This window comes from Hermetia illucens, chromosome 3 (genome assembly GCF_905115235.1).
Source record: "Hermetia illucens chromosome 3, iHerIll2.2.curated.20191125, whole genome shotgun sequence".
Lineage (NCBI taxonomy): Eukaryota > Metazoa > Arthropoda > Insecta > Diptera > Stratiomyidae > Hermetia > Hermetia illucens.
In genome coordinates, this window is record NC_051851.1 from 104,674,333 (window position 1) to 104,690,131 (window position 15,799).

The 15,799-nt window shown below is 39.4% G+C and overlaps 1 protein-coding gene across 2 annotated transcripts; it reads left to right on the forward strand.

Moving 5' to 3' along the window:
* The first annotated feature begins 1,963 nt into the window (after positions 1-1,963).
* Positions 1,964-13,734, forward strand: LOC119652944 (serine protease 7-like). Of its 2 annotated transcripts, none has more exons than XM_038057334.1 (6): positions 1,964-2,117; positions 2,185-2,765; positions 12,228-12,620; positions 12,677-12,785; positions 12,895-13,181; positions 13,255-13,734. In XM_038057334.1, exons 2-6 carry the CDS (start codon positions 2,705-2,707, stop codon positions 13,557-13,559), a joined length of 1,155 nt encoding a protein of 384 aa, XP_037913262.1. In that variant the 5' UTR covers positions 1,964-2,117; positions 2,185-2,704; the 3' UTR covers positions 13,560-13,734. The 2 variants fall into 2 exon arrangements, with proteins under 2 accessions (XP_037913262.1, XP_037913263.1); XM_038057335.1 differs by having other exon boundaries at positions 1,970-2,117; positions 12,270-12,620.
* Positions 13,735-15,799: the final 2,065 nt, after the last annotated feature.

Below are 15,799 nucleotides of genomic sequence, written 5' to 3' on the forward strand. Positions count from 1 at the left end.
AGACCCTGCCTAAGATGAAGCGATGGCGTATGACAGACAGCTTTTAGGGATATCGAATTGGTGGACCTCGGCGCAAAATCGGGATGTCTGGAGTCCCTTATGAAGGCAGGCCTAGACCGGATACCGGTTGTTGCGCCGTTGATGATGATGATGATTAAGCGGGGACTTCCCATATATACGCAAAAGGGGTGTATTTTTTTTTGTCGACAAAATATGGTCATGTGGGACACCAAATGACATGGAATTGATGCTACTTTTGATATCGAGTGAAACCCAGGAGAGTGAGGACCCAAAATGTATGAAACGGGCCTCATTCTTAGAACCTATCCAACCGAAAAATAGACCCAAAATCTGAAAAAAGTCAGGAGGCTGCCACTATATAGTGCTTAGGCTCCCTCCATATATTACGTAGTACGTACTAATGGAACAAATGCACACTCAAATGTCTTTAAAAAAAATACACGAAACTTTGATGTCGAATCTTAAGATTTAATTAAATGCTTTTATAATGGAGAGTTTAGTACTGATCTTAAACTTGGAACTAATCTTAAACTTCAAACTTGAAGCTGAACGACTATCTAATTCGACCACGAAACGATTTTTTAATCCGGTGACGAATGATCAAGACTGGAAGAACTATATATAAGTTTCACGCTTTAAAAGTCTCGCAATGTAAACAGGTATGAATTAGGAGCAAGAATTGATTAGTTTTCTGGGTTGAGAAATTTAAATGATTCAAAATTCTCAACTTAGTTTACTTTATCTAAAGAAGTTTTCCATTTTCAGTGTTTGGGTGATGATGAAGTAACAGAAGTTTTCCATTTTGAGTGTTGGGATGATGATTCCATTTTATGAAAATTGCTCTACAATCAATGAGAATATTTATTTTGGAAAATTTCTACTGTGAACAGTCAATTTTTAAGTTTGGCTAAATGAATGAAATGAAGACCTGTACTATCAGGTATTATGTCCTAGCAAGTCAGCGAGGACGTCACGTACATCGTCCTTTCGGGATTGCGCATAATATGTTAGCGAGGACTTCACGTACAGCAACCACCAGAAAATAACTTCCAACTACGGAGGGAGCCACAGGGCAGAAGACCCGCACATCGAAAGGCAAAATCGAAATGAATGTCAGGATCCTCTGCAAAGCAACGGATGAGCAAACGTTCATTGAGGCGTGGCTTTACCCGTCTAACAAGCCAACCAGCTCCACAGACGGATAGAGCTTTCCATATAACGCAACGTATTACCATGAGTCATTCCCCACTAAAAGACCCAATTACTGGTGGAATAGTGAACTTGCCAATTAAATCCAGATCGAACATGTTCGCTGAGTTATCTGACGCGTGCATGTCCGAGGGTATCGTTCCAGAGTCATGGAGTAACTAAAGCTGGTACTGCTGCCTAAGGTTGATAAACATCCAGGCGAGCCTTTTTCCTACAGACCCACAATCTTTCAGATCCGCAGTATGGGTTCCTTAAAGGCAGATCAACCAATGATGCAATCAAATTGATTGCTGGCTTGGCAAAACATGGAACTCACAGAAAGGGTAGTCCCGACAAAGATTTTGTGATGGTGACCTTGGACATCAAAGATGTGTTCAATTCGGCAAGTTGAAACCTTATGTGGAAGTTTATTGCCACGATTGGTGTACCCAGTTATCTGGCTGCTATTGCCAACAGGTACTTATGAGAAGGGACACTCTGGTATGACACCGATGATGAACACCAGTAAAACATTGCCCCCATTGACTGCGGGCGTCCATGTACTCTGTACTGAGCCCACTGCCGTGGAACATCAGGTACAACGATATATATTTCCAAGCGATGCAAGGAAGACAGCAGAAGTGGGTTACACTAACATCATAGCACTGGTTGCATTCGCAAAGAATTTCGAAGATGATAAGATGCACTCAAGCGATACGGTCGGTGCTGTTCAGGATTAATTAGAGAGCGCTTCTCATGACCGAGCGCCGGCCGGAAGAGAAATTACGCGTTCATTAGAATTAATAATCATATCGTTACTTCCAAATTGGTCATCAAATACTCAGGAGTGATGATAGGTGCAAAACCCGAGAACTTGCGAGAGATCCATTAGAAGAAATCCCAATGTGGTAAATATCTGAAGACCATAAATTGTTAATTCGTATCATTTAACAAAATTTCATATTTAACATGCAGGATATGCTACACTTGATCCGCACTTTTATGTAGACTCGTATTGACGTTTTTCGCTTATTATGGAAATACTGAGCAAATAATGCAACCCGTATTCGATAAAGTCAAGCAAAAAGTTAAATGCCAACATCATATACAAAATCAATGTTGCTCTGAACCACTTCGTCAAGGTTCAGGTCCAAAAAAGTCAACATTAGGTAGGGTCATTTGGAAATGAATCTTTATCTTCGGAATATGTAATAACGAAAGCCTCTTGCCAACACGAACCACGAACCAACAAACCACAGAAACTTGGTATGCGCTCTACCTCCAACTCCTACCGGTTTTCTGCAGATCTGAAATTCTCTCAACCGCATCGAGTGCGACCAAAAGTTAAATTTTTGGTGAACAGTAGAAACAAACTGCCATCAAACTAGTTAGCCAAGAGCAGGTGTAACGCGTGCGTGTAGATGTGAATGAAAACAGTAAAAGTGAAGTGAATTTGAACCAAAACGAAAAAATAACGAACCAAAATATCGTCAAAATGAAAGAAATTGCAATTACACTACTACTCGTTTGTGCAAAAGTTATTGGACAAAACCATAGTAAGTGCTTGTGGGAGTATAAGAACAAGCTTCGCTTGCTTTCTTATTAAACATATTTGCTTATGAATAACTGTCTACTAAGGCAAGAAATAATTTCCTCCCTAAATTAAAAAAAAATCCGTAATTTCATGATAAGACAAAAGCAAACACGTTATGTTTCTCCCAATTTAGGTGCAGATGTCTGCATAATTTAAAATTATAATTTTTGAATCAAACCTGCTACAGCGCGAGGGGTTTTCCACATAACTTTTCGATTTAGACAAGGTCACCTCACAGAATTACAACTGCCGTTTTACATAACTTTTTCCTATAAAGAAGAAAAAGATTCGAAATGTAAATTAAATATAAATGAAACGCCAACAAAATATGTATACGTACACAAATTTGTGCAGAGTAAAAAATGAACATGCAATACAGCCTTCAAAACTTTATTTATGTATAGAATTTTTATCTGCGGAATTTCCGTAAGTATGAAAAACAGGATATTAAAATAATTCCTTCTCTCAATAACTCTGATCAACAATTACACCTTGATTTAGTCATTATTGTTTCATTGAAAAATATTTTAAGCTCGGGCTTTAGAGCGCAGTACGTTTACTTCCTACTTTCTTGTAAGTATATTATTTAGAGTGGATTTGGCCGGTTTCCATTACCTAATCTTGAAGTTTTTTTCAAGTCTGGTCTGCTAATGCATCGTGTATTGAGCTGATGGATCTGTGATCAAACTAACCACCCTAGATGTATTGCTTTTTTCGTGTCCAACGTTCCTGTTCAAAACAGATTCCAAAACAAGTAATCATATGGAAATTTATTACGATTTAAATAGGATAACATAGCTATTTCCGATCCAATTCCTGACTTTCTAATGGCTATGTTAAATTTTCCCCACCCAATGTAGCAATATTTTGTGCTTTGGCGATATTTGGGTTTTCTTGATCATCTCATTGAATATTATCTTTGATAGTTTTACTCCTCAATTAGGTTATTAATTGAACCGGTTGAGCGTGGTACGCGTTCCACGAATCGATCCAAATTTATACTTCTTCATAATAACGGAAATGATGGTCAGCCAGGCTGTGTGCCATTAATAACATGGGTCCAGGACTATTACGCTGCAACATCACTGTATTTTATCTCTTGCATTGCCCCAGTTTATCTTTGAACGTTCAGCTCAAATATATCAATTGCTTCGATATCATACGCCGGCAACTTTCTTATTGAGATTCAATAGCTCGTAATACCGGGCTGATTCAAGCATGACCTTGAAACCGTGAATATTCATAATAAATGTTTTAGTCCCAATTTACCATGAAATGCAGAAATCCCTTCTGTATTTGACTTCTTACATGCAAACAAACACATCTCGGTTACAGCTCAGATTCCATCCAAACTCCTTGCTTGTGAATCATCCCTCTGAGTTAAAAAACGTTTTGGAAAGACTTTTTAAATCAATTATATACAATGATCGCGTCAATTATCACTTCCTTTAGCACAAGTCTAGATCAAGTGAAGCCTCTATTTCTGCATGTTCGGAAGCTCGGTCTTGGAAGACAAAATAACCGTTCGGGACACATTACAACCATTTGAGACAATTGCATTCATTAAGGGGTTAACTCCACCTGTTGCGCAAAATATAAGTCATTTTCATGAATTTTTTCCTCAAGAAAATTACGAAACTCTTTTAAACAACCATTATAACATACCATCTTAAAATGCATACAATGAACAACTTTCAGACTCGTTAGCACTGATGAAGGGAACAAGTGGTTCCCAAAATATATATGGCAAGACCAATAAATAACCCTAGCGAATGGAAAACAAGTCGGGAAACAGGAAGCTGGACGCTTCAGGTATGAAGGGTTTTGTGTATTCCTTTTTTAAAGACATTTGTATATGAATTTGGCCCATTACTACGTGTGCGTAATATATGCATGTGAGAATATCCACATTCAGGTGATATGATAGTCTTGAATTTGCAAAGAAGCGACAACTTTCACCTATTATCTTTTTGTTAGTAAAAGCGGGATTTCCATCAAACTTGGTAGGATCATGTTGCAATTTTGGGATGCTAGGAAGAACTTAAGGAGGGTTTACACGCAGTTACTGAAAATTATAATAATATACTATTATTAACTTTATTTGAAAATACATCGGCATGGGGGTATTTCGGAGCCTAGGCACCATTTAGTGGCAGCCTGCTGATTTTTTTAGATTTTTCGGCGGGATAGTTTATGAGAATGGGTCCGTTAAAGAAATAATCACTTTCGACCCCCCGCACTCCCCACCTTTCCAACAAATGTCAAAACTAACCCCCCCTCACCCCTTAAAGTCAATGTAGAATTATGTAACTCACTGTATGCGTGAACGTTCACAGTTCCCACCTTTCCACCAAATTTGGCGCGTGTGACGGACAAACAAACAGACAGACAGACAGTAAACCGATTTAAATAACTTACTCAATTTTCCTAAAAATATGGTAATATACTATTATTAACTTAATTTGATCAGATATCGATATGGAGAGTATTTTGAGGGCTGGGCACCATACAGAGGCAGCTTCATGATTTTTTTCAGATTTTTCGGTTGGATAGTTTCTGAAAATGGGTCCGTTAAAGAAATCATCTCTTCCCACCCCTCCCACTCCCCGCCTTTTTAACAAATCTCAAAACTAAGACCGACTTCGAACAGTACTAATCGAGACCTTTCATTTGATATGACTATATTTGCTGAAAAATTTTACAACCCCGTTTTCCATGCATGGGGACCCCCCTAAACCTCAACGTAGAAGGATATCACTCACTGCCTGTCTGGAAGTCCACAGTTTCCACCTTCTCACCAAATTTCGTGTCAATTTGTATAGCCGTTTCTGAGAAAAGTGGCTGTGACAGACAGACAGACGGACGTACAGACAAACAAAACCTTAAAAAGTAAGGTAATCCAGCAGAATGTCCAAATTTTCGCCTAATCAGGTTGCTGTTCCACACCATAAAAATTCTTTAACGCATTCGCGAAATCGTTCAATAAATCAAGCCAAATTTGTCGCGAACTGTGGGACTACTAACGCAATACACGCTGCGCGATTACTCATGGAGAAACACTGTGAGAAATAGCACCCGGATCGGGAGAAAGGGTTTGACCATGTACCACATGAACCCATCTGGTATGCTTTACGACTACACCTAGTACCAGAGGAATACGTGCTCTGGGTTCAGTTGCTCTATCAAGATCCGAAAAGTAAAATTCAAAGTTTGGTGAGTATATCAAAACCGCTTCGCGTTTCTGTTGGTGTTCATCAAGGAAGTGCCCTCCCACCACTCCCCATTGCTCTTGTTTTGAACAATGTCACACGGGACATCCAACATAAAGTGCTCTGTACGGTTAAACGTGGATTTGAAAATCTAAAATTTACCGCAGTATCGTCTGCCATGAAGGATATTAATCACTGCATGTCTGCGAGTCCACAGACCCACCCTTTAACCAAATTTCGTGTCAATTGGTATAGTCTTTTCTTAGAAAAGTGCCTGTGACATTTGGTTTATTTAAGAAAACGCTAGCGTTCGTACTAAAACAATTTGTTGTTGGTTGTTAAGGTTTTGTTTCCAAAACAAAACGGGTTCACTGTCTTTCTGTCTGTCCGTCTGTCTGTCTGTCTGTCTTTCTGTCTGTGACAAGCACTTTTCTCAGAAACGATTATACCGATTGACACAAAATTTAGTGACAAGGTGGGAACTGTGGACCCCCAGACATGCAGTGAGTGATATCCTCCTACGTTGAGATTTAGGGGGGCTCCCCATACATGTAAAAGGGGGTGTACAAATTTTTTCCACCAAATATAGTCATGTGTACCAAATGAAAGGTCTCGATTAGTACTTTTCGAATCCGGTCTTAGTTTTGAGATGTGTTGAAAAGCCGGGGAGTGGGAGGGGTGGAAAGTGATGATTTCTTTAACGGACCCATTCTAAGAAACCACCCAACCGAAAAATCTGAAGAAAATCATGAAGTTGCCTCTGTATTGATAATTTCGCCGATCTATGATCTAGCTCGGATATTCTATAAGGGTAAAGTCGACAGTAGAAAAAGAAGACGCGGCTGACACTGCTTTAAATGGAACCATTGTGCAAACCAAGATGGCATTTTTTTTTTTTTTTTTAAATAAATGAGCAGAATCTTTTATAATTACATGTATGTTTTCCCCAACTAGGAATCGTATCCTACTCAATTACCAAGTGGAGTTTCTGGGCAGATTTTTTTACGTCCTATGGCTTCCATGAAGTATAGTTAGCAGATGAAGAAACATTGAAACAAAATCAATTTCTCGCGCATCATAATGCAACATCATCAGATCCCTTTGAATTTGAGCCCGATGCTTTACGGTGGTCATTAACCCAAAAAAGTATGGATTTCCTTGGTTTAAGGGTTTACAGTTGCCGCCAACAACTGAAGATATGATTTTCGATGATGGGGATTCGAAAGATAATTTTTAATTCGGGGGTATTGATTCTAAGAAATTTATTTAACTATTTATTATTTCATCCGGACCAATCCTATGACCGAGAAAAATGGTGAACCCGATCTGAATAAACCGACCTTGTTACCGAACCGGAAATGGTAGAGTAACACGCGTTTTTATTTACAACTGACAACGAGATCTCCGTATATAATAGCCTAAAGATAGTGATTTGAAAAAAATTTTGAACGAACAAAAATTTAACATCTTTTAGAAGTGTATATCTTCTCAGTTGCCTTCTGAAAATTTAATATTAGGTTCTTGTGATATTTAAAACAATTCGAAAACCGGAGGCTCGGCACATCAGGCATGTAAGAATATTTGTCTCATTTGTTTCTGCATTTAGTATTGTCTTGCTGGTGATACTCACTTTAACAGTTTTAGATTGAAGTAAATTTGCATAAAAAAAACTTCTATTATAACTTTCGACAGTACCATGCGCTTCAAGCATAGAAGGTTTTGTGTATTTTTTATAACAATATTTCACCTGATATCTGTCCCTTTTGTACGTAGCTCGTAATGTTTATGCATTTAACATTCTTTTTAGTGTGATGCTGACGTTAAGTGTTTTAAATTGTAGTAAATTTGCATAAAAAACAAATGTGACTCATTGCAACTGTAAATGGTGCGTGCGATTGGTGGTGGTGGGTCTTCTATGATTCTAAGATGAAATTAAGGGGGGACTATCAAGTCAAATGCTAAAGAAATAGTCTTCACTGCATGCGAGATTTCGAATAATAACCGTTTCTGAGAAAACGACTGTGGCAGTTGTTTACAACTTTCAGCCTTTTGATATTTTTTCGGCATCATCGATTTTGTGTGATATTTCTTTGTTTTTTACCAATTTTGACACCACAGGATTGAATGATTAGAAATCATCCTCAGACAATAATAAATAAATGAGTCGGAAACCGGAAGCTCGGCCTTTCAGTAATTAAATAATATATAATAATAATCGTTGACCCAATAATCCATATTGGATCAGGGCCTTGAAGTATGTTAGAGCACTTCATTCAAGAACGTTATGGTACACTGCACGATTACAGCACCCTGTAAGAGGCAATGCGGTCAGCATTGCGCTCGCCCGAGATTATTACCCGAATTTGATTCAGGCACTCATTCACAACTGAGTCGACTGGTATCCGACGTCAAATGACGATACAAATTCCGCTGCCATCAATGCGATTTAAACCCCGACCTTTCGTACGACAACCGGACACGTATAATTAAATATGATCAAAAGACCTCCACAAACATTTGGCTTGACTCTGGGGAATCAAACATCGTTATCCACACTTGCAATTACGTTAGCCTGTTCTGAACATGCAAGCATAAAGGACAGACTTTTTAAAGGCAAACCCATGCATTGACACATGTGGAAGCATTGCATGCAGACCTACACAAACGTTGCCAAACCCTCTATACACACATTTGAATTTGCGATGGCTTGGTGATGTTTGGCAAGCATGTGGATCCGGCATAAAAATTCTGATTACAGAAGTCTCGAAGTTTCTAGTGAAAAGGGCTTTTCAACTCTCAAGTTTTTACGTAAACCAGTTCGAGTAAGTCTAAACATACACGTAGCAATATACATCTAATTGTGGCACCGCTGTCGGCCACTACGCCGCCATCTTCTTTTTCTTCTCCTTACCACGTGCCATGCAGTGCAAAGTGTGAGCCGCAATCGTGCTGAAATTAGTGAACCCCGAAGTTAGGATTCCGTCAGTATGTCATGCGAAGACGATGTACCGAACAGCATGGACGACGGCGCGTCAAATAAGGTGTCGGAACCAATTCGACCACGTCCTCTCAGCGCTCGACCATGCAACAGTCCAGGAAATTGCGGACATTCTTTTAAATTCTCCGGAAGTAGGAAAATATGAGTACCTCAAGATAGAAATTTAAAAACGTTTGACCGACTCGCAGCTACATAAGTTCTTCATCGAGCTCGAGCGAAGACAACAACTGTCGCATCTTCTACGCAGCATGAGAACATTGGCAGGATCCGCTGTACCCAACGACCTCATAAGAATATATATATTGCCACCAGCCATCGTGCGCACGTTAAAAGTATTCAAATCATCTACCCTCGATGAACTGACTTCATTGGCTGACGAGCTCGTCCATGACTTTCCGCCCACCGCAGTAGTTAGCACGTCATCAGTCGCGACCGCGGGTCAGCCTCCCACGGTCAAATTCCTCGTTCAGGATATGGCAGCCATGTGGGTCTCGATGGCTCAACTCATCCCCTCACCCACAGGCAAGAAGAAACCCGACATTAAGGGCACCTCACATCGAGATTTTGATCCCGACCACGCAAGAGATCGGCAACACGAAGCACATATGCGCACAAATTTTGTTGGTTCGGTAGGCCCCCTTGCATCATGAACAAATCCACCAGAGCGCCGGAAGCAGTTTCGTTACCCGACCAGCAAGCAGTTACCGTCGGGGCTCAGTTCAAAACCACCCCGTTTTCCGAACTGGCCAAACTCTTGGGACTCTCGAAGATACGCACCACACATTGCCATCCACAATCAAATAAAATCGTAGCGCGCACCCACCGCACGCTAAAAGCAACCGTGCGAACCAAGGACGCCATGACCTAATCTGCTTCCTCTAGTTTTCCTTCACATTCGCACCACTTTTCAGAAGGATTTGCAGGCATCCCCTGGAGAGATGCCTTACGACAATACACTCAGGGTCCCGGGAAAATTCTTTTCCACTCAGAGGCCTCCATACGCCTGCTTTTCTATATTTGTCGAGAGTTTCCGCAGCTTTGCGCAGACTATTAAGCCGAACATATCCCGGAGAAGTCAACGTTCTTTTTCAAAGATCTACGCCAATGTATGTTTTTGAAGAATCGAGACCATAAGAAAGCCCCTGAAACCGCCCCGCCACTGAACAAAACCGCGCCGCCGTCGACAACATTTCGTAAGCCTCTTCTGCACACAACACCGCGGAAAAATAGAAAACAAAGAAGAAGTCTATGATTTTCGCAAGACCACAGGTGCGCCCGATCCCATCTGTATACAAGTTAAAAAAAATAAATTAAATAAACCTTGTGGAGAGAATTAGAGCGCAAGTTTTACATAACGGGTTGGGAAAAGCTCAAGACTAAATCCCAAATAATGTCTTCGGATATAACAACTTCATACACGAAAAAAAGCATTTGACTTTGACTATGATTATGATCGTAGGATAAATCATGATTGATGGCAGATTAGCCGCGATTTAACATCCCCAGCGATTGCCAATCCGCTTCAGACTACCGTTTTAAGGTTTTGTTTAGAACCTACAAAGTGATCACTTTTTTAACGGAAACTACCAAACCCAAAAATCTGAAAAAAATCAATAGGCTGCCGCTAGGCTTCGAAATACCCTCCATACCCATATCTGTTCAAATAAAGTCATTAATATTATATTACTGCAATTTTCAGTAATTGGCTGCAAAACCCCTTTGATTTCATCCTAGCACCACGAAATTTTGCAGCAATGCAGGCTATAAAAGCATGATCCTGCCAAGTTTGGTAGAAATTGCACTATTACTAACAAAGATATAATAGGTCAAAATTGTCACTTTTTTGAAAATTCAAGGCTTTGAAAGTGGATATTCTCACCTAATATATGCATATATTACGTGCTACGCACTAATGGAACAAATGCATACTCGCATTAAAAGGAATAAACAAAACCTCTCATGCCTGAAGCGTCCAGCTTCTGGTTTTTCGACTTGTTTTAGTTTTCCAGATTGTATATATTCAATTATTTTTTTTATTTATTATTTACAAAGTGCTGTTATCAAAATTACCTGCACTTAAATTACCAGCTAACTAATTAATTTCGGGTCACTACATTCAGGCTGTCGCACTCATCTTAATATGCTGGGTTTCCGTCGAACGGTATGCTCACAAAAAAAGTTTCTTAACTCCTAACCTAAGCTATAGGTCATTGTACTCTGTTACGAAGTGATGAAAGTTGAACATTAAATAAAGATATTCAAATTTATGTAACAACGAGTAATCCTGTTTGGTAAAATGTCCTTTTATTTCGAATTTTATGCTAAAGAAGACAAGAATTCCACCTCTCCCTACCCTTCTGCTATATTTCCACTTACGTCACTTTCGTGGTACCAATATGTACGCTAAGTGAAGGTTTTTCTGTATTAATAATTAAAACGCTCATACAAGTATACCGGTGTTTTGTAACTCTCTGTACATGACATAACGGTATCATTATATGAATTAAACAGTTCTCAATTTATTATCACCTATTATAGAGACATTTTCAAGGTTTTGTTTCACACAAAACGAGTCGATGTCAGTCTGTCGGTCTGCCTGTCACATCTGATTTATTCGGAAACGGCTAGACCGATTGTCACGAAAATTGGTAAGAGCATGTGGTCTGTTGTTCGCTTTGCATACAGCGCTATTTTTAAGTTTAAGGGAGGGGTTTAAGGGCGGCTCGCAGAGTGTAGCGATGTGGGGTAGCAAATAAAAGGGTTCAATTAGTGCCTTTCGGAATGGTGTGAGGGCTCAAAATATGACCCCCAAACAGTGTAACAGGTGTCGCTGTCAGAATCTATCCAACCGAAAAATCTGAAAAAAACACAATGGTGTATCTAAATGAAATCCAAGTCTCAAAATACATCCCATTCCCATATCTGAACAAGCGGTATTCAATATACGTACTTTATATGTACGTGTGTATACTTTTATGTATGAAGTAAATCGAAAATAGGTGTACGATCAATTTATATATAAAATGCAGTATTCGGTAATAGGCGATGTTTGTTTGTTTACCGTGAACATAATATCTACATCTGTAATGAGTACGTATTCCTTGTAGTTTGAAAAAATTATGAAGAAATATTTTGTGTTTTTAGCGATACACGAATGGAAAAATGTGCGTAAGAAGTTTCTCACAATAAGATGAACACAAAACCTTTATACCCGAAGCGCCAGCTTCCGGTATTCCAACTTGCTTAAATTTTATTTCAGATTGTTACAATCCGAACCGGCGGCCTGGCATCTGCATATCTATATTTCAGTGCCCGACTCTTTTAAATCTTATCACTCAACAGCCGGTGAATGAGGAAGATAGGAGGTTCCTTGTTGAATCTCAATGTGATGACGGCCCCGGAGAACCACCGTTTGTGTGTTGCAACAACGACATTGGGTTTTTAAGTGGCCCTATATCATCTAGCATTGGAACATATGGCAAAGGAGTAGGGAATATTATACCACCACCACCAACATGCGGGACGCAAGGAAATAGCAACGAAGTACCCCAAGGTGAAATTGAAACTAGTGATACTTTCCCGTGGTTAGCCTTGTTAGCCTATGTTACAGGTGAGTATCGATTCAACTTATAATACTTTCATAGAGTCAGCCAATTTGTTTATCAGATAAAGGCACTTCATCCCTAAGTTGCGGAGGATCTTTAATAAACAACCGATATGTTCTCACAGCGGCGCATTGCGTTAAAGGAGCTGTAGAAAGAATGATTGGCCCCCTGTAAGTATCGTTGCCCTTTAATTGGATCATAACATTATTTCCTGAGAAGTGTTTCATGATAACGCTTGTTCATGTTCTATAAGTCAACCTAAATAAAATTGAATTACAGTTACGCTGTTCGACTCGGACTGGTATCCCTCAGCGATGACTTCGCAAACTGTACCGAATCCGATCCAGCTGGATGCATAGAAGTGGGCATCGAAGAAGTTATTGCCCATGAGCTCTATAATGCGAACTCAGCAAATCGCTACCACGATATAGCTCTAATTCGCTTAAGCCGCGAGATACCGTACTCGGATTCTATTAGGCCAATATGTTTGCCTGCCACGGTAAGCTTTGAAAGGTCGGCGATCAACACAGAACTTCGGGTAGCCGGGTGGGGAACTTCCCCGAGAGGTAACTAAAACCGTTGTTATTATATTTTCTTTCTTGTTGTAACACACAGTTATACACATAACTTCAATTCTAGGAAGTCAGGGTCTCGTTAAGTTGGACGGCACGATTCCTACCATAAGCTTGGAGGATTGCCAATCCATGCTCCAAGCGACGAACGTCACGATTGCAGAGTCTCAAATTTGCGCTGGCGGACGTGACGCGGATGATAGCTGCAGTGGAGATTCTGGAGGTCCCCTCATGGCACGTATTCGCAACCACTGGGTAATTGAAGGAATCTTCTCCTTCAATGATAATTGTGGAGGCTTTGGCTTATGGCCAGGAGTATACACGAGAGTTTCCGGCTACGGAAATTGGATAAGGAGGCATATGAGACCCTGAACAATTTTCCTATATACCTGCAGAAAAAAAACTTTACACACAATGTTTCTGACAATGAATGGTTAGTGATGGACATGTGAAATTTATTTTATATTTGGTTTCAAGTGATATTAAAATTTGTATTATTTCTTTTAAATGCTTAAGTTTCTAATAAATGCATTCACGTTTATCCAAATTAGAAGACTAGCGATTTGGGGACTATAGCCCGTAAAATAAATTGCTTTAACGAGCCCTGATCCCTAAGCCAATCGATTTAAATTACTGCAACAAATTTTTAACAGCGTTCACCCTTTTTTCCGGCTCCACACGAGCCAATTACTTGAATCTTGTTATACGCGCGATTTCCTTATCGCCTTCAAATTGTATTTTTCAACCACACGCATAAAAATAAATCACATCATCGTCACCCTTTTTCGAAGTAACTCCATAAAAGGGTTTCAATAATAATTAAAACTTAGGAGAACGTAAGGGTTAAATTGGCGTCTTGGAACCCGACCGCACTCACGTCACACCCAATAAAACAATTGTTTCGCGGCGTCACCAAGGAGAGTGTGCCACGGTTCTGGCGTGACGCAAACAGTGAGCCAACCTGCGGCGCTTTATCTTCGGCAAAACATTGGAAGGCACAACGACTTCCAACAAAACGATGAAAACCGTTTCAAATTAGAAAGGGTTGAAAATCTGAATAAGAAATCTCATCCCTAAAAAAATAATTCAGTGAAAGTATCACACTAAACGGCGCATCTACATATCTTGTTAAGACATCAAATTCATTGTTGGAAAGGAAATTAAACGGATTTCTTCGCCATGGGATCTAAGCAAACTCCCTGCAAAGTATCGAATTTCTTATTTTAGGGATGATTTTAATTACTTCAAATTGGAAGAGGGTTAAACCACTGACTCATTCAAAATAGTTTACAACATGGAAATGCGAGAGTTTTCCGACCTTGCTTTTTCTCCATTCGAAATTTGAACTTGAGGCACTTTTGACTAGTCCTTTTCCGAATTCAGGTAATCAAATTCTAAATCAACAATTATTACAACCTCGGAAACTGTAGGAATCCCTGAAATATGTAGGCGAGTTTTAGAATTGGGCATTGGACATTATAGTCCATCCTGAACTAGACCCTTTTCAGGATGGAGTATCTTTAGATGAGAGAACAGCTCTAAACTATCATATTTCATCAAACCCTTATTCGTTGAGGTGTGCGCATATTTATGTATGTACACATGAATTGGGAGATCTTCAACTGCAAATACAATACGGGATTTGAAAATTTAATATGAAAAGGAATCGCATAAGAAATTCCACCTTTCTGCGAATAAAATTTTAGTACGTCAGTCAAAAATAATTAACATATATAGTATGTATGTATATACAAATGCATATTTACATACGAGTGTTTTAATTACGCTAATGTAAGTATAATATTTCGCATCATCTATACATGCACAAATAAAACTATGTAGGTACATAGGACTAACGTCCCAGGTCACCCTCTCACCCACGCACTAGCCACTATCAATTTCCCGTCGCACGAAAGGAGGATGCGTCTGAGCACGGTCACCATAACAATACAATATTTACCCTCTTTCGGAATAATCCTGTAAGCATTAGGAACATGAGCTTATGATTTATAATTTCGTTAGGAAACGGTCGAATTTCCGGAATATTGGTTACTTCGGTTAAAACCGTATCCCTTTTAATTTCTTTTATTGACCCATAAATCCTTATTTGTACAGAAATATGTCTTCCGTCCATGAGCCCGGCATAATTGAGTGTGGTCGTTTCTGTGCCAACTACAATGCTACCCCAGTCCGATTAAACTTTTCGCTCACCTATTCGCTTGGGTACATATGCAAAAGTGGCACATAATTCTGAAAGGGAAATGACATAATGGCATGTTAAATCTACCCTGACGAAAACATACTTGAAATCAAATGATAACGCCATGGGGCTACATATGTATGTATGTTTGGGTAAATGGTACATATTCCCTAGTAAACTTCACTAACGCAAGTTCAGGAAAAAAGAATCATAAAGTAAACTAATGTGAATCTTGAATAAGAATAAGTTAAATATCGGAGAGTAAAAATACTAGAAATTTGGTAACACAATCACGACCACTTCATTGCGTTAACATTGATTGGGTAGAATTGTTAGAATATGTATATTACAATAATAGGAAAGCCAGATATGCTATAGGTACCTTATCCTCAGCTGAAATATTTGTTAGGAA

Coding starts and splice junctions, on each gene's coding strand:
- LOC119652944 (XM_038057334.1), top strand. CDS start 2,705: ATGAAAGAAATTGCAATTACACTACTACTCGTTTGTGCAAAAGTTATT. Junction 12,786..12,894: donor GAAAGAATGATTGGCCCCCT/GTAAGTATCGTT, acceptor ATTGAATTACAG/TTACGCTGTTCGACTCGGAC. Junction 13,182..13,254: donor GTGGGGAACTTCCCCGAGAG/GTAACTAAAACC, acceptor CTTCAATTCTAG/GAAGTCAGGGTCTCGTTAAG.